Here is a 19,776-nt window from a genome sequence, read left to right on the forward strand (position 1 = left end):
GCTAATGTATTACAGATGAGTGTATAATGAGCTATAGGTCAATCTAGCTAAGCTTTGCCCCCTAAACTTGTATGCACCTGGTCCAGGAAGGGGGTCTGTTTATCCTCAGAGCATAGGGAACCACACATCCTGTAGGTCTTGAGATAACAGGAGCCACCCCCCAAGGGGCCACAACTGCTCCCTCTGCCTCCCTGTCTCACCAGCACCGCCAATATTTGCTGGCCTGACATTAAACCTGTATAACGTTCCGTTTTTTCATTCATAAAAAGAAGTGAATATAGGATTGACTTCATGGGAATGTGGTAGGGATTAAGTAAGAAAATATGCATGCTTTTTTTAAAAGATTTATTTATTTTATTTGAAAGTTGGAGTTAGACAGAGAGAGAAGGAGAGGCAGAGAGAGAGAGAGAGAGAGAGAGAGAGAGAGAGAGACCAAGGTCTTCCATTCGCTGGTTCACCCTCCAATTGGCTGCAACGGCTGGAGCTGCACTGATCCGAAGCCAGGAGCCAGGAGCTTCTTCTGGGTCTACCACGTGGGTGCAGGGGCCTAAGCACTTGGGCCATCTTCTACTGCTTTCCCAGGCCATAGCAAAGAGCTGGACCGGAAGTGGAGCAGCCGGGTCTTGAACCGGCACCCATATGGGACACTGGCCCTGCAGGCGGTGGCTTTGCCTGCTACGCCACAGCGCTGGCTTCCTATGCATGCTTTTTAGGATAGCTCTTGGCACATAAGTGTTCAATAACTATCAGCTAAACATACGGACTTCGATTCAGGTGGCAATTGGATAAACAGAAACTTTTTAGCTAGGCTTAAGCTTGTACCTGGACAAGTAATGACAATTGTCTCATAGCTTTCTCCTTCATTTGCCACAGGCAAATTTCTTCGTTTCAAAATGTTAAAATGTGGCAGGAAGCAAATTACACTTATTAAAGAATATGGGAATAGAAACATAGATCTCCATGACTTTAGCATTTATTATTTTAAAATGTATTTTACTTGTTTGAAAGGGAGAGAGAGAGAGATTGGGCCAAGTGGAAGCCAGTAAGCCAATCTGGGTCTCCCACGTGGTGGGCAGAGACTCAAGTACTTGAGCCATCATCTGCTGCCGTGCAGGATGTGCAGTAGCAGGAAGCTGGAACTGGGAGTGGAGCTGGGGCTTCAGCCGTAGCACTCCAATACGGTATGTGGGCATCCGAGTCATTGTCTTCAGTGATGCATCAAGCGACTGCTCCGGGGCCAGTTTTGTGGCACAGTGGGTTAAGCCATCACCTGCAACGCCAGAATCCTATTTGGGCGCCAGTTTGAGAACCTGCTGCTCCATTTCCCATCCAACTCTCTCCTAATGCACCTGGGAAAGCAGTGGAAGATGGGTCCCTGTATCCACCTAGGTGACTGGCGGGAAGCTCCTGGCTCCTGGGTTCAGCCTGGCCTAGCACCAGCCACGGCTGTTGGGGCTACTTGGGGAGTGAAGCAATGGATGGAAGACCTCTCCTCCTCTCTCACTGTAACTCTGCCTTTCAAACAAATAAACGCCTAATAAACAAGAACAAACAAAAATCTGCTCCTGGAAACAATTTCAATATCACTTTGCATTAGATTATCATGTAATAATCATTCTCATTCGAGCTCTCATACGCCATTTTGCATATATTATCTCATTTAATTTTCACAATGGCCCATGAGAGGCAATCATTCTCCTTATTTTGCTGAAAAGACTGGGGCTCTAAGAAATCCAATCAGTGACATGCCCATCAGCCTACCACTAGGTTGCAGAGAAGGGATTCACACCCAAACCTTTCTGAAAATAGAATATTTATAAATTCCCAGTTTTCCAATGGAGCATCATTTGCCCACGGCAGAATGTTTCTGTAAGTTCTTGAACGCCAAAAGCAAGCTTGAAGCCCATTTTGGAGGGAGAGTGAGGTGGGGGTGTGTTCCCCATCAGGCAACTTGGCAGTGCGAATGGGGCCCCACTCATCTGTCTTTTTCCTTTAAGAAGAAAAAGATGAATGTGTAGGTCCGAGAAAAAGTTCTACTAATATGCTCATCTCTATCCTGCTGGGGTCGTAAAATATAAATTAAGTATAAATATGGAAATAAATCTCTACAACACACAAAGCCAAAGTGCCCAGAGTCTAAGCAACGTGGCCTTAAACTGAGGCGTGCTCAACTTTTCGGAGCAGTGACACTGGTGGGCCAAGCTGGATCTGGGAGGTGGTGGAGAGACTGTGACCAATGCGCTTCCACTTCCCTGTCAACGGCACCCGCAAAGCAAGGTTAAGAGAACAGAGGTGACACAGCGCAGCGAGTTCATCAATCCGAGCCTCAGTGCGGCCAGATAAAAATGTGGCATGTGCCTCCTGAGGGCCAAAAAATACATTTTGAGGGAAAGCAGTAACTCCTTAGAACACTGGCCAGTTTACAGTAAGGTGCCAGTAACGAAAAGCTGCTGGCATTAAAAATAATTAAAAAAAAAAAAAGTCTTCAAGACCAAGCCAAGTCTCCAAAGACGCACCCCACCAGGTCCGCACGAACCTGCGCAAGTAACTTCCCCAGGAGGCGAGGGCTCGCGACTGCGCCTGCGCCTACGCGCTCTCCCCGGCCCCTCCGAGCGCGAGCGCCAGTGGGGCGGGCCTCGGCGCCGGCGCGACGAGTCCGGAGGGGAAGCCTGGGGAAGGGGCGTGGCTACCGGACCCGCCTCGGCCACCCTCTTCCGGGCTCCGCAGCTGCGCGCGCACCTCCCCCCCCCTTCTTTTGTGGTCCGGCCCATTGCGAGGGTGACAGGAAACCCTGTGCAGGGAGCGCCGCCATCTTGGACCAACCCGAGGAAGATCTTGAGGGAGCCTCAGGGGCAGTCGCCGCTGCCACCGCTGCTGCCGCTGGCGCGTCTGCACCCCTTGGCCAGCCCGCCTGCCTGCCGGGGCCTCGGCCGACCGCGCCCGCCCCGACTCCCGCTGCGGCCGCACTCCTCTTCCTCGTCCTGACGCCCCCCTCCCGCCCGGAAAGCTGCCCAGCCACCAGCAACCCCCCAGGTAACCCAGGCCTTCCGCAGTGTCCGTCCGGCCAGGGCCTGCTGGCCCGGCCCTTCCGAGGGGCGAGGGTGGGGACGGCGGCGGGCAGGGCCGCTGGCGGGCGGTGCCCCGGGCCAGGCCCTGCCAGGCCGCGGCGAGCCCTGGAGTCGGCGGCGCCGGCCTGACAGGACCCCCGTGCGGAGGCGGAGGTGTCCCCGGCGCTGCTGGCCCGCCCGAGGGCTGCGGGCCTCGCCTTCCCCGCGTCTCCCGCGGGCCCCGCTCCGGGCCCGCCCCCGCGGTGTTGACCCCCGCGCGCCGCGCCGCCCCCAGCCCCGGACGCCCAGTCCCCCTCCGGGGTAGGCCGCGGCGAGCCGCGAGTACAAAAGGCAAGCGGCTCGCCTTCCCGCTGGCATCCTGGGCCGGCGCCGGTGCCCTTGTCGACGCGGGGGAACCCGCCTGTGGCTGGGGTCGCGGTCGGGGGTTGGGGGGGTGTGCGTGCGAAAACGCGGGTGTTGGGGAGCCCCTGTGAGGTCCTGAACTCGCCTTGTGTCTAGACGTCGTGAGCGAGGGAGAGAGTTGTGGCTTGTCTAGAATTTAAGGAAAGAAACGAACAGGAGTGCGTGGAGGGCGTGCTCGCTGCCGTGTGCGGGGCACGGATTTAGGAGGCTGTTCGCGCACACTCGCGCCTTGGAGCTAAGTTGTCACCGTTTTAGGGGCGAGGAAACTGAGGCCTGTAGTTGTGCTGTGGCTAATGGTGGCCTCTGCAAACCGGCTTCTCCCCACACTGGCTGCTGCTTTCTGAGCTGCACGCAAAGTCCGGCGGGGGCTCCAGACAACGGGCACTTTAAATATAGCCAGAACTCCATCCCGTTTTTTCCCCTCTATTTGCATTGGCTGACAGCTGATTGCTTCTTGATAACCCGAAGCTTCTGGCAGCCGCGACGCTGTCAGAAACCGTCATTCTCACAGTCCCGGAGCAGAGAGGCAGGAGTTCCATTTTCTGTGTGAGAAGTGGGCAGGTGCTGTGCCGGGGGGCCCACAGGGAGTGTCAGAGCGCAGACGGCAACTCCTGCAAAGTTTCCTGCTCCCAGCATTACTGTCCCGACTGCCTTGTGTTTACACGTGCTTACTGAGGACAAGGTAACCTCAAGTCCAGGGATCCGGATTTCAACCTGTTTCCCCTGTGCCTTTCCAGACATTTTTTTCTGAGTTCTGCTGAGGTGATTTTACTTGGTCACGTCTTGAGGCATGTAGTGGTTCAGCGTTTGGGAGTCTTGGGGTTCCCACTCCAGTACTGCCCCTTCCTAGTTCGTTAGGAGACCTTATGCAAGTTACTTAACCTCTGAGACTGTCCTTACCTATAAAGGGGATGATCGCCCTGCATCTTAGAGTTGCTGTGAGGATTAAATGATAGTTAGATATTGCATGGCATATAGGTAGTGCCTGGGAAGTACCACGCCCATGCTGGGTATATAAAATCTTGATTGAGAGGAACATGGCTTTGGAGAGCTCAAGAATTAGACTTGGGTCTTCATCCTAGCTCTCCGTCTGATAGCATATGACCACTGCTCTGTCACCTTTCTGACCTGGCATCCTTATGTATTTGTAAAATGAACTGTTAGGGTTAGAGGTTATAAAGTGGCTGGGGTATATCAGACACTCAATACGTGGCTGTTGTCAGATGTGAAATCTTAGCATTCGAATAGCTGTTAAGAAATTCTTGGAATTTTAAAAAGTTTTTGTATTTTTCATGTTAAGGTTTGTATTTGTTCGTACTTAATTTTGCACAGAATTTGGTGTTCTTACAGATCTTACAGATTTTTATCAATATCAAATACTTTTGCGTAATCTTAGTAAAATATTGTACTATTGGAGTACAATAGTACAAACTTTGGTTGAAACAATAAACCATTGAATGACGATTTACTTTTTTAAATGTCTAAAAATGCCAGGCATGGATGGAAACAATAATGTACAAATAAATGTTAGAGATACTGTACCTTATTCTTTTTTAAAAAAAACTTTTAGATAGTTTTAAACATAAATAAAATAATTTACTGAGTCTTAGATACACATCAGCCAATGTTAACAATAATCATTCTTCATTTTTATAAACCTATCTCTTCCCTGCCAAATTATTTTGAAGCAGATCTCATCACTAAACTTCTCACTGTTTACTAATCCTTTTAACTCTAGTGGTAAGTGCAGGGTTTTTTTGGGGAGGAGGGGAGTATCACTAAATGTTTTTCTTCTGTGAACAGAGGTGCAATGTAGAAGTACTTTGGTTTCCTATTCATAGCCTACCAGCATAATTAACTGCAAGATTTTTTTCTCTTGACACATTAAGCAGTTTAGTTATTTTTTCTTATCTACATTATTAATTTATATAAAAGTATGACATTAAATGTTTTGCCAGTGAGTGGGTTATTTTCAGAGACTACTATGGTTGAGGAAAGGAAATTAACCACTCATTTTGATTAAATCAGATTGTTAGATGGACTGCCAAAGTTTTATGTTTGTCTGACAAATGAAATGTCATTCCATTTCAGTGGGCTTGTAAACAAATCAGAATGCTCTGTTCTTGGCCTTCCGTGAAGGCAGAGATGACGTTGTCATTTTGATCATTACTATATTGTCAAAGTGAGTTAAACTGTAAAAGAACTAAAAAAAATCCTCAATTATTGGGTGTTGGTTTTTTATTTTGAGGCCAAGTCATATAATTGACTTCATATGTTCCCTATATCATTGGTAAATGGGGAAATACATTGGAAATATTATGAGTGGGAGTTTTTTGTTTTTGTTTCATTATTATTAATCCAGTTTGCATATTGGAATTATATATGCAAATGCTCCTTAAATATTTACTGATCCTTTATTTCCTATACCTTGTTATTTTAGAACATACTGCCAAATGAATATGGTACTTATTCATTATAGTAAGTCAGTATAAAGATGTATATAGTTAATAATTGCCCTCTTTTTTTAGTCTCAGCCCATGCATTCAGTTTTCACAATTTAATGAGTGTTTTTTCGTGTTATACATACAGGGTTGAGTGTATGTGTATTTGGAAATTGTATGCTGTTCTGTAAAACACTGCAACATCTTTTTTCATATCAGAATCAGGGATGTATTTTCCAGGTTAATGCATTTAGAACTAAATGTTTTTTTTTTTTTTTAAGGTTTATTCATTTATTTGAAATTCAGAGTTACACAGAGCGAGGAGGGGGAGGGGGGAGAGAGAGAGAGAGAGAGAGGTGTCTTCCATCCACTTGTTCACTCCCCAGTTGGCTGCTGGAGCTGCGCCAATCTGAAGCAGGAGCCAGGATCTTCTTCCTGTTCTCCCACGCAGGTGCAGGGGCCCAAGGACTTGGGCCATCTTCTACTGCTTTCCAGGCCATAACAGAGAGCTGGAACTGAAGAGGAGCAGCCGGGACTGGTACCAGCGCCCATATGGGATGCCGGCACTGCAGGCTGTGGATTTACTTGCTGTGCCACAGTGCTGACCCCAACTAAATGGTTTTTTAAACTAGATGCAAATTATTTCATAGTATAGATTACTTTATTCAATCATTTCCTTCTTGATTAGAGTGTAGATTATTTCTAGTTCCTTGCTTTAATAATGGTGCATTAAATGCACTTACACCTGTGGCCTTGTGGACTGAAGCTTTTACATTTCTATAGAATACTTTAAATGTATTTTTGAGTGAGAAGATGATTTGGGTTTTTTTTTCAATTAGAGTGAGCCTGCATGTGGGAGAGATCACTCCCATCCACTAGTTTGCTCCCCAAATGCCTGTAATGGTGGAGATTGGGTCAGGCCAAAGCTGGGAGGCAAGAATTTAGTCCAGATGTTTCAGGTGACAGTAGTGAACTGAGTCGTCATCTGCTATCTCCAAGGCTGTGTTGGAATTGGAAGCATAACTGGGACTCAAACCCAGGCACTCCAGTATGGGATGGGGGTGCCCCAACAAACATCTCAATCACTGTGCCCAACTCCTTGCATCTAGCTTGGATTATTTTTAAATATACCAGTTACTTTCCAGAAATGTTTTGGAATTTCAGAATTCCTCAAGTAATGCATACGAAAGTGTTTGCCTTCGTAACTGTACCTGTATATTTTAAAATAGGCATTTACTTGTGTATGTCCATATCTTACTTGGGAAGGTGTCTAGTGAATGGGGATGCATGTCCTGTTCTTGACACAATGATGATTAGTGTTTAATATATATTTAGTGACCATTTAGCTATAAGTATATTGGCCTGGAACTATATCTGTGATTTTGTTAAGTGAAAAAACATGTTGCAGAGTTTTAGGGGTCACGGCATACCCCATTTTGAAATACACTTCTCACCTTTAGCAGTGGTATGTTTCACATTCAGGAGATGAAGTTGAGAAGTCCTTTGTTAAAGCAATGTTAAACATGGTTAATATTTAAAAGGGGTCACTTGGGTACAGTTAGTGTTAAATATGCCTCTAGTAAACATTTCTCTTGATATCCCCAAATTTATAGCTAATTTTTTTTTTTAAAAGAAAGATTTATTTATTTATTTGAAAAGCCAGGTGACAGGGAGAGACCATCTTCTATCCATTGGTTCATTCCCCAAATGCCTGTAACAGTCAAGGCTGGGCCAAGCTGAAGCCAGGAGCCAGGAATTCCTGTGGGTTGGGCCAGCATCTCTGCTTTCCCAGACTCATTAGCAGGAAGCTGGATCTGTGGGGAGTAGAGCAGCCCAGACTCAACCAGCACTGCAGTAGGGGAGTAATAAAGGGTGGCTTTACTGGCGGAGCTACAGCACCCTCAGAGCTGAATTTTACATGTGTTGATAGTAATGCTGTTACCATTCGAATCTTAGTATAGTTTTTCTTCTTGGAATTTGATTGTTTGCTTTTATCGCTTTGTGTGTGTGTGTGTGTGTGTGTTGTTTTAAAGATTTATTTATTTGAAAGGCAGAGTGGTAGAGGGAGAGACAGATCTGCTGGTTCACTTCCCAAATGCCCATCAGCAGCTGTAGTTAGGCCAGGGCAAAGCCAGGAGCCAGGAACTCTATCCTGATCTTCAATGTGGGGAACCCAAGTACTAGAGTCATCATCTGCTGCCTCCCAGGCACTTTGGCAGGAAACTGAATGGGAAGTACAGAGTAACCAGGGCCTGAATCAGCACTCTAATGTGGCTTACCCCACTGTGCTACAGTGCCTGCTCCTGCAAATGCAAATAAGCTACCTTAGGGAAAATCATGCTGTTTGTAATCAGGCTTAGATTCAAGTTCTGGCTCTGCCATTTACTAACTTGTTAATTCTGGCAAAATTTGTGAGTTCTCAAACATTAATTATTTGCCGTTTTTGTATGGATGCAGTGAAAATTGCAGAGTTGTGGGGATTATGTAAAGCAGTATAGGGAAAATAGTGCAAATAATTACATGCTTTATTTTTCCTTTTTAAAAAGATTTATTTATTTGAAAGGCAGATATACAGAGAGAGAGGGAGAGACAGAAAGAGATCTTCCACCAACTGTTTTACTCTCCAAATAGCCAGGGCTGGGCAGAACCAAAACCAGGAGCCAGGAACTCTAACCAGGTCTCCTCTGTGGGTGGCAGGGCCCAAGTACTTGGGCCGTCTTAGGATGCTTTCCCAAATGCATGAGCTGCATCAGAAGCCAAGTAGCCAGATCTGGAACCAGCATCCATGTGCCTCAAGAAACATTTCTGTAGAGAAAAACATTTAAAGTTATTGTTACTACTAGTATTAACATTAACCCATATCTATAAATTCTGATCACAGTGCATCTTCTGAATGTAATTATTTAACACTTCTTATTTAGGATGTTATAATAGAACCCACTGAGTGGAACTAAAAAAGATCTGTGTCTTAAAGCACTGCTGTAGAGAGAGGTTCATGGTACATCTTAGACCATAGAGGTGGAGGCAGGATGGTGTAGTGTTTAAGAGAGTCTTTGTGGTCAGAACAGTCCTAGGTTCAGTATAGACGTGGCCACTTGAAGCCATGTGACCTTAGCATGTCTCTTACCTACTGAGAGTATTTTCTCGTTTGTAAATTGAAGTTAATATTATTTTCTAAGACTAGTTGTAAGATTTAAATGAAATTGCATTTATTTAGCACCTGTCTTGTATATGTTAAATGTCCTATAAATGGTAACTATAACAGTTGTCTTATTTACAAATTGATTATCCTGTATTTAATGATGCCTATTGTTTGAAGTAACTACTCTTTTAAAAAAGAAATCAAAGGCATTAAAGGAGATAATATCTGCATGTGTAATTTATCCAAGTGGTTTTTAGTAAAATATACAAGAGGGGCCAGCGCTGTGGCGTGGCGGGTTAATGCCCTGGCCTGAAGTGCCAGCATCCCATATGGCTGCTCTACTTCTGATCCAGCTCTCTACTATGGCCTGGGAAAGCAGTAGAAGATGGCCCAAGTCCTTGGGCCCCTGCACCCATGTGGGAGTAACGGAAGAAGCTCCTGGCTTCGGATCGGCGCAGCTCCGGCCATTGCCGCCATCTGGGGAGTGAACCAGCGGATGAAAGACCTCTCTCTTTCTCTGCCTCTCCTTTCTCTGTGTAACTCTGACTTTCAAGTAAATAAAGCTTAAAAAAATAAAATATACAAGAAACTATACTTTAATAGCACTGGTAGTTGTACATAAATTACAGAATTTTACTAAGGATCTTTTGTTTAAATCAGTGGAGATTTTGATTTTTGAATGGACTTGTGTTTTCAGTGTTTGAACTAGGTCAACATTTCTTGCTTCCCCTGCTTTTGACCTTTAATTTGTCAAAGTAAGTAAAGCAAAAACATCCTTGAATAATAAACTTTTTTTCCTTCTCAAGCTAGGTAAAAATATATTTCTCACTGTAACAGTGGGTCAAGAAATGAGTTTGAGAAGTCCTTTTAAAAGGGGCCCCTTGAATGTAGTTGTCCAAATACATAATTTTGACAGTGTATCAATAAACTATGGGACTATACTAGTATTTATTTACTTATTTAAGATTTATTTATTTACTTGAGAGGCAAGAGTTACAGATAGAAGGCGGGACACAGAGAGAGGTTTTCCATCTGCTGGTTCACTCCCCAAATGGCTGCAATGGCCAGAGCTGGGCCGATCCAGAGCCAGGAGTCAAGAACTTATTCCGGGTCTCCCATGCATGTGCAGAGACCCAAGCACTTGGGCCATCTTCTGCTTTTCTGGGCCATCAGCCGGGAGCTGGATTGGAAATGGAGCAGCCGGGACTCGAACCAGTGCCCCAATGGGATGCTGGTGTTGCAGGCAGATGTTTAGCCTACTGTGCTACAGTGTGGCCCCAGTATACTAGTATTTGGACCTAGCTAGTATCTTACCTTAGAATAAGAAAGGGAGGGCTTGTTAGGAGTGCAGGTGACTGGAGCATTAGATATTTCCTGCCTTGTCTACTGAAATTAGTAAATTTGAGTTGTCCTTTAACTCTGTTTTTAGGGTTTTTATTTGACATTCTTTAAGAAATTTCAGTCAGAAAATTGTGTGGTTAGATAGAGACAAAGTGCTGGTATACAGTCTGAAATAGTGATCGTTTGTTTTTTATTTTTATTTATGAGAAAGAGAACAAGCAAGAGGCATCCCTGCTGACTCACAGTGTCCATATTAGTGGGAAGCTGGAATTGGGAGTGGAGCTGGGTAACGGGTGCTCCAGTATGGGATATTTGCATCCCAAGTGTGTCCTTACCACTTTGCCAAATGCTTTTTTTTTTTTTTAATTTTGGAAATAGTTCTGTTCTAACGCTCATAATTTAAAAAATCATTTTCAAAATTAGCTATCAATAAATTAGTGCTTTGTGTGATAAATTAGCAAGGACACTAAATTAATACAACTAGAATTAAGTGCAAAATTTCACGATTAGCTTTTAGTGCGTTTGATGTCGAAATTGGGATTGTTAGAAGCCATAATTTTTACATAATAAAATGGAAGGAAAGAAAGTATGCATAGTTACAACCTTTAGTTAGAAGAGAGAAAGGGAAGAGGAGAATTGAGGGGAATAGCACAAGAGAAACAGTAATTTAAATGTGATTAAGTGCCCATATTTGAAAGGGGAAAGAATAGTTTAGAAGAGGATTTAAAAATTAATTAGAAGGAAAGAGTCTAGAGGAATGCAGGTTAGGAAGTTAATAACCTTTAAATATTTTTAATGTAAGAGATTATTATTTTTCCTTATGTTTTGTCTTCTGGTTCAGAGACCTTGTTGAAAGATCAATTGTACCCTGTAACCAAGTTCATTCTTAGGTTTTGAGTCCCTAGTATCTAGAAAAGTGAATAAAATTGTGATGTTTAGAATCAGATTTAATCTAGCCAGAAAAACTTCCTTTCCTCAGAGAACTGGTTAAGGGAGTTTTCTATGATGTAGAAGACTGATTATAAACCTGCTACAACATGCCAAGCTGGAATGGGTAGCAGGGCATCTACTGTTGCTGAACTTAATATGTACTACAGCTGAAAGATTATGTTGTAAAATGATTATTTAATAATAACTTCCTCTGTCCAGATAACCATAATCACCTATTTTAAATGTTTATTCTTTCTAAAGATTGAATTTTTCAATTATATAGAAATGTTACTTGAAATATGGTATAAGGTATTTCAGTAAATGAATCTCATCATTGTGATATATGTCTTGGTTGTGTAATGTGACATTTACCAAAACAGTAAAAAACATAAAATATTGTAAATAAGATTTTTAAAGATAGGATCAAATCTTTACACATGTATGTATGCAAGTCTTGTGATAAGCTGAAAACTGCTTTGAGAATAAATTTTGTTGCAAGTTATTCTCAGTGTTAGAATTCACCCTTTATTTCTCTGGTGCCTAACTCAATGTCTGACACATTATGCATCCATTTAAATAAATTGGAACTTTTCTTAAAAGATTATTTATTTGAAAGAGAAAGAGGGAGAGAGAAATTGAATGGTATCTTCCATCTGCTGGTTCTTTCTCCAGCCCACTACAACAGCCAAGACTGTGCCAGGCTGAAACCATGAGCCTAGAACTTCATTTGGGTCTCCCATATGGGTGGCAGGGATCCAACTACTTGGGTGATTATCCACTGCCTTCCCATGCACATTAGCAGGAAGCTGGATCAAAGAAGTAGCCAGCAGTTGAGTTGGTACTCCCAAATAGGATGCCAGTGTTGCAGGTGGTTCCTTAACTGTGTGTTGCAGTGTTGGTCTCTGGAGCTTTTTTTTTTTTTTTTTTTTCTTTAAGTTACTTAAAGTAGGAGAGAAATTAAAATTATTTATTAAATCTATAAGAGGGTAAGGAATGGGCTGTGATCTTTTGAAATGTCTTAAACACATGAGCATTCAAATTTTACAAAAACGTATAGTTTATTTTAAAGGTAGAGTTACAGATAGAGGGAGAGAATACTCTTCTGACTTCTGGTTTTTTCCCCAAATGGCTGCAGCAGCCAGAGCTGGGCCAGGCCAAAGCCAGGAGGAGCCTGAGACTCCATTCGGGTCTTCCATATGGGTTCCCAGGGCACAAATACTCCGCTGCTTTCCCAGATGCATTGGCAGGGACTTGGATCAGAGCGGAACAGCCAGAACTTGAACTGATGCTCATATGAGATGTTGGCGTTGCAGGTGGCAGCTTAACAGCTGTACCACAATGCCAGCCCCAAGAAGTACAATTTTATGGCATTTTTTTCTCTCAGCTCTTGCAACAGTACGTAGTAGGCATTTGTTGCATTGTTAATCTGCAGGTCTAGGTTAGGTTAAACCATGTGAAATTGCCAATAATAATTAACCTTTTTAAAGTCTGTAGAATCAACACTTTGATGTGATTCAATCTAATTTTCTTCATTTATTTTGGCTTGGCTTTTTTGTTTGTTTGTTTGTTTGTTTAATAAAGATTTATTTGTTTATTTGAAAGGCATAGATACAGAGAGAGGAGAGAGCGAGAGAGATTTCAGTCTGCCATTTGCTGGTTAACTGCCCAAATGGCCACAACGGCCAGGACTGGACCAGGCCGAAGCCAGGAGCCAGGGCCTTTTTCCAGGTGTCCCACATAGTTGCAGGGGCCCAAGCACCTGGGCCATCTTCTGCTGCTTTCTCAAACATATTAGCAGGGAGCTGGATCAGAGGTGGAGCAGCCAAGACATGAACCAGCGCTCTGATATGGGATGCTGGTATTGTAGGTGGAGGCTTAACCTACTGTGCAACAGCGCTGGCCCCATTTCAATCTAATTTTTTACAAAAGATTTATTTATTTGAAAGACAGGGGCAGAGACAGAGAGACTAAGAGAGATCTTCCATCTACTGGTTTGTTTCCCAAATGGCCACAAGGGCTGGACTAGGCCAGGCTAGTCCAGGCCAGGCTGAAGCCAGGAGTCTGGAACACCATCTGGGTCCTCCACGTGGGTGACTAGGGCCCAAGTTCTAGACCATCATCTGCTGCTTTCATAGGTGCATTAGTAGGAGACTGGGTTGAAAGGGGAGCAGTAGGAACTCAAACTAGTGCTCATTTGGCGTGCAAGACAGTGGCTTAACCTGTTGTACCACAGCACTTTTAGCACTAATTTGTTTTGGAAATCATGATTGCTCTTTTTTTGGATGCTCTGCTGTTGAATTAGGGTAAAAATGTTAGTTTGTATTTAAGAGTTAGGGTTACTTTTTATACTATTAGTAACGCACTTGATCTGTTAATAGGGAAGACCTTAAGGGGAAAACGGACTATTTAATAACAATATTTAAATTAAAGATTTTTCTTGTTTGAAATCTTCCAGAGTAACATTTCTTATTGGGTATTTCCTAAAGTGAAATATTGGAGATGTTTTGTTATATATGGTCTCTCATGCTTCTATGAATAATGCATTAGAATGTTAAAGCAACTTTCATTCAAGAGAATTTGTGTATTTGATCAACTTGGAAAATATAATTTTACTCTGACCTATTATAATCAGCATTTTTGTTTGTATTTGGCGTGCTTTATACAGTATTTTTAAAGGATAGTTATGATCAGTTTGGATAACTTGTGTATACTTTTCCTTCTGAAGTAACGCAGTTTTCTTTATTTTTAGTGCCACCATGGCAACTGCACCATACAACTACTCTTACATCTTTAAATATATTATTATTGGTAAGTCTATTTAACTCCTACTCTTGTTCTTCACTGAAGGTTAACACAAAATATTTGTATACTAATAATATATAAACATACCACTCCAGATGGAGTGAATGGTTCTCTCACTGCAAAACTAAAGCTTTTTTGCTAAGTTTTGTTTGTTTGTTTTGCATTAAAAATGTACCTGTTGCGTTTTGGCCCTGGTCTAGGTAGTTTTATAGACCAGTTCTGCGTATTTGGTGAAGTGGTGTTAGTGATTTTTGAGGGCTACCTGAACACTTGTTAATACCAGGGATGAGCTTAATCCCTAGGAGTGCTGAAATATTCCAGAAGTATCATGAAAGTCCTCAGATCTCCGTGGATTCCAAAAATGATAGAGAACATTGATCTAGAATAAGCTGTGCAATACATTAAGGCTAGTATTGATATTTTCCCCTTAAGTTTTTTCTTTTTTCTTTTTAATTTATTGAAAGAGTGAGAGAGAAATATCTTCCCATCTGCTGGTTCACTCCCCGGATCATCACAACAGCCAGTTAGGTTAGGTGAAAGCCAGGTACAGGTGCCAGGAGCTTCATTATAGTTTGGAAGAACCATCACTAGGTGGGTGGCAGGCGCCCAAACACTTAGGTCATCCTTTGCTGGTTTTCCCAGGCTATTGGCAGGGAGCTGGATTGAAAGTGGAGCAGCTAGGACATGAACTGGCGCCCATATGGGGATGCTGGCTTCAGAAGCAGGGCTTAATCCAATATGCCACAATGCTGGCACCTCCTGTTAAGATTCAAGAAGTTTTTTTTTTTTTTTTTAAAGATTAATTAATTTATTGGAAAGAGTTACACAGAGAAGGAGAGGCAGAGAGAGAGGTCTTTCATCTGCGGTTCACTCCCCAGTTGGCCGCAACGGTGGTGCTGTGCCGATCCGAAGCCAGGAGCCAGGGGTTTCTTCCAGGTGTCTCATAAGTTGCAGGGGCCCAAGGACTTGGGCCATCTTCTGCTGCTTTCCCAGGCCATAGCAGAGAGCTGGATCAGAAGTGGAGCCAGCTGGGTCTTGAACTGGAGCCCACATGGGATGCCGGCACTATAGGCGGCAGCTTTACCTGCTACGCCACAACGCCGGCCCCTCAAGAAGATTTTGCTCAAATTAAAAGATTTCTTTTTCTTTTTTCCTTTCTTCTTCTCTTTCTTTCTTTTCTTTCTTTTCTTTCTTTTCTTTCTTTCTTTCTTGACTGGCTTATTTGAAAGGCACAGTTAGAGCTTTCATCTGCTGGTTCACTCTCCAGAATGGCTGTAACAGTCAGGGCTGGGCCCCACCAAACCCAGGAGCCTGGAACTCCATCTGGGTCTCTTACGTGGCACGTACTTGGGCCATCTTCAAAAGCTTTCCCACGTGTGCTATCAGGGAGTTAGGTCAGAAGTGGAGTAGCCAGGACTCAAGCTGGTGCCCTTATGGGATTCTGGTGTTGCAGGTGACAATTTAACCTGTTGTTATCACAGCACTGGACCCAACATGAACAGACTTAATGCTGTTTATTCATGCATAGGTCCCTTTTTATAATGTTATTTATTTATTTGAAAGAATTACAGAGAGAGGTAGAGACAGAGAGATCAATCTCCCTTCACTCCCCAGATGGTCGTAGTGGCCAGAGCTAAGCCGATCCGAAGTCAGGAGCCAGGAGCTTCTTCTGGGTCTCCCACTTGGGCCATCTTCTACTGCTTTACCTGGCTATAGCAGAGAGCTGGTTCAGAAGAGGAGCAGCTGGGGCTAGAGCTGGTGCCCATAGAGATACCAGTGTTTGAGGCTGGGGCTTTAACCTGCTGCACCACAGCATTGGCCCTCACATGCTTAGTTCTAAGAGTACAGCTGAAAGTACACTTGCTTTTCAGTGAATTCTTCACATTAGGTCATTTTTTTTAAATGTGGAATTTTATGACTATAATTCATCCTTCACCAAGGATTAAAATTGCTGTTGCATAATAAGAGATAACATCTGTTCTGAGTGGTTTTCCTATAATGCATATTCTTTTCTTTTATGGAATTCTACAAGAAATACAAGAAAAAAAAATCAGATAAGACAGGAGATCTAGTGAATCAAGCTTCCAAAGCTTAATTTCTTATTTCTACTTGTAATAGACCCCATTTACCACTGTTAAGAATTTTACTTTCTATGCATGGGTTAAGGGGACAAAAAACAGAGCAAAACTTCAAAACTACTTAAAGTAAAAAGGTGTTATGATAATTTGTTAGAAAGATCTCAGCTGGTGGCTATTTATTAACAATTTTCAAGCAAATTTAATCACTTGCTGAAGGTTGGGATAGTCAGTATATTTCAGTCCCTTATAATTTCAATCCCTTATAATGCAGGAAAATAGTTTTTCTAAGTGTTCCAGAAACTTGAGATACGATATATGGTAAGGGGTATAGCAATTATTGCATATGAGAGTATAAAATTGAGAAATGTAATTGCCACCTGAAACTTTTTTTTTTAAACAGGGGACATGGGAGTAGGAAAGTCTTGCTTGCTTCATCAGTTTACAGAAAAAAAATGTAAGTTCAATGTGTGAGGTAAAAACATTAGTATCTCTATCTCTCTTTTTAAAAAAGTGTCATTTCAGTGTACTTTATGCATTTAAATATAACTTTTTCCTCTGTTTGCACTTTTTAGATGCAGTGACTTTTTAAAAATAGGTACAGATAAATAAAATATATACCAGTATTCTGGGGGTGTTGATTTTTATGTGATAAATAATCTGATTCACTTTTTTAAATTTCTTGATGACAAAATATAAAGTTTATTTAAATACATAGAATAGTGTCAAATGGAAGTCTCCTATTCTCCAATTTGCTATAGAAATGGATTGTCTTGTTGGGAGAAATTTACTGTATACATATTTGTTTACCTAATAGATTTGAAATACTTAGTCTTGGGTGATAGGGGAAGGGACCAATTTGTTGTAATTGATATACTAAATATAATTAAAGTTGTTTTTATATGGTTGAAATTATTTCTATAGCATTTTTGTGCTGCTTACTATAGTGGTTTGATTTAGTATTTTATAAAATGTACAGCAGTCTGTGCATTTTTACCAGAGATTAGTGAGTTTAGGTTTTATGTGGCCCAATAATAAGGAAAGAACTATTAAACTTGTCCTATTGTCTTAGACATATAGAACTTGCTGGTATATAATTATAAGTATATATTAAATGTGAGGATTTTCTTTGAGACACTGATTGTATTTTCTAGGATAGAAATTTGACTAGCAGCTCTTGGAGTTCTAAGACCATTGACTGATTTGTTATAGATAATGATAGAAAACTAAAGAGTATAATGTTGGTATTGTGAAGAGTTTATTAAAATCTATAACTTAACAGATTGTTTTAGCTCAGGGGTCAGCAAACTGTGTCCTCCTGTGGGCCAGATCTAGTCACTGGCTGTTTTATAACTATTTTTATTGGAACACAGCTGCACCTGTTTTAATATTCTCTCTGAATGCTTTCATGCTTCAGTGGTAGAGCTAAGTAGTTGAGACTTTTAGCCTACGCAACTTAAAATATTTAATGTTTGGTTCTTTCCAGAAGTTTGCCAACCCCTGTTCTAGTCCAGTCATATTTCTCTGACTTCTTTTTTTTCCCTCTCAGTGTTAGGTTTAGTCTATTTATAGCCTGCAAATATTAGTAAATCATGTGATAATTCACTGGATTTTTCCCCACTAGTCTTAATTTGAAGTTTTCTGAAAGTTGGGATATATTTTTTTCCCTCCCTAACAGTTATGGCTGATTGTCCTCACACAATTGGTGTTGAATTTGGTACAAGAATAATTGAAGTTAGTGGCCAAAAAATCAAACTGCAGATTTGGGATACAGCAGGACAGGAGCGGTTTAGGGCTGTTACACGAAGCTACTACAGAGGAGCTGCAGGCGCACTTATGGTGTATGATATCACTAGGTAAGAGATTATAAATTTTCAACCTTTATTCTTGGAAAAGAAATCCATTTTGGGCAATACATTTTCTTTTTATTGACTTAGGCATTCTTTAGTTTGTAAGTATATAACTGTAGATGAACTTATTTAAGGGTTTTATGGTTTCTTTAAGATGCCTTGTAAAATTTGATACAATACATTGCTTTTCTTTTCTGAAAGTTGGTAGAAAAACTCTAGGAGATGGTGGCGGAAATTAATAGAAGATTACAGTTTGGAAAAACAGCATCAGATGGATGTAACGGAGGAGAAAAAGTTATTTCATATGAAATTTTATTCTTTCACTTCTACAGTAGAGAGCAGCTCTGGAGGAGTTCCTCTGCTCATAATATCTAGTATTAAAGCTTACACTGTGTCAGAATAAGGCCAAGCAAAGAATTAAATATGCAAGTTTGCTAATACACTGTGATAGATTATAAAAGTTCTTATGCTCATATCTGAAAGTATTTATTTAATTTTTCATTTTCTTGAATTCTTTTTTGTCTTAAAGTGGATTGAATTGTCTTAAAAATAGTATATGCAGCATGACTAAATTTATTTCAACATGGCTGTTTCTGGGAACTCAAAACACTTCATAGAAAGTAACAAAAGTAGGCTCTAAAGGTTTGACTTTGGAGTATGTGGGGAGGTGTACCACTTTGTTAGACCATGTGCTGTTTGCCAGAGGTGAGCTAGAAAATGAACTAGATCACTGTCCATGTAGATGCAAGGTGCCAAAGGTGCACCTTTTTAGGGGGCAGAAATGGGCAAGTGGGACCTAGTGGTAAACTTTTCAAGTATGTTTCCTTTTGGAAATGCTTTACACTATTTTCTCTATCTCTCTCTTTTTTTTATGTTTGTTTATTTGAGAGGTAGAGAGATACAGAAAGAGACAGACAGCTGCCATCCACCTGCTGGTTCACATCCCAAATCCTGCATTGGCTTCAGCTGGGCCAGGTCTCCCATGTGGCTGGCAAGTATGCAACTACGTGAGCCATCACCTGCTGTTTCCCAGGGTGCACACTGGCAGGAAGTTGGAGTCAGGAGTTGGAACTTGAAGCCGGGCCCTCCAGTATGGGATGTGGGTGTCCAGCCAGCATGTTAACTGCTGTGCCAGATGTCCATCCACTCCGATACCCTTGATGAGTCACAATGCACATTAGCATATTCGGACTTTGAAAAGTTCTGCAGTGAAGTTTTGTGTTCCTAAGTCCATTTTATTGAGGAACACACTTTGGGAAGTTGCCTTAGAATAAATGATAGAGGCTGATTATAATTACATTGCGTAAAATCTCAGGAAATTTTAGATTGGGTGATTTCAGGGCAAAACAAAGTGAAAACAAACCTGATGTTCTTCATTGTAGCCAAGAAATCAGTAACATGACTGGTAAATAGTAATGCATTCCCAAAGACGTCACATACACATTCCATATATTATTAAGATTTAATATAGTATTCTGTGCTTGCTTTTAAGCATAATAAATTCTTTGGGTAAAATTGTGTCTATTCAGGTCATCAAAAGTACTTTTAGCTAGAAACAACCAAAATGTCCATCAATTAATTGTGGTGTATCTATACAGTGGAATGTTATTTGGCTATAAAATGGAATGAAGGGGTAGGCCTAGCCATAAAGACTGGTTAGAATGCTTGGCATCCCACATCGGAGTATGTGGATTTGGTCCCTGGCTCTGGACTCCTGCTTTCAAC

At 41.8% G+C, this 19,776-nt stretch overlaps 1 protein-coding gene across 1 annotated transcript in view; it reads left to right on the forward strand.

Annotated features, from left to right (window-relative positions):
- The first annotated feature begins 2,770 nt into the window (after positions 1-2,770).
- RAB14 (RAB14, member RAS oncogene family) overlaps positions 2,771-19,776 on the forward strand; it is a 28,153-nt gene continuing 11,147 nt past the window's right edge. Inside the window, exons 1-4 of the mRNA XM_062207645.1 lie at positions 2,771-3,033; positions 14,074-14,132; positions 16,605-16,658; positions 17,880-18,057. Coding sequence (XP_062063629.1) covers positions 14,081-14,132; positions 16,605-16,658; positions 17,880-18,057 — 284 coding nt within the window. The 5' untranslated portion in view covers positions 2,771-3,033; positions 14,074-14,080. The remainder of the gene's footprint in view (positions 3,034-14,073; positions 14,133-16,604; positions 16,659-17,879; positions 18,058-19,776) is intronic.

The sequence above is a fragment of the Lepus europaeus genome, chromosome 12 (genome assembly GCF_033115175.1).
Source record: "Lepus europaeus isolate LE1 chromosome 12, mLepTim1.pri, whole genome shotgun sequence".
NCBI classification, from domain to species: Eukaryota; Metazoa; Chordata; class Mammalia; order Lagomorpha; family Leporidae; genus Lepus; species Lepus europaeus.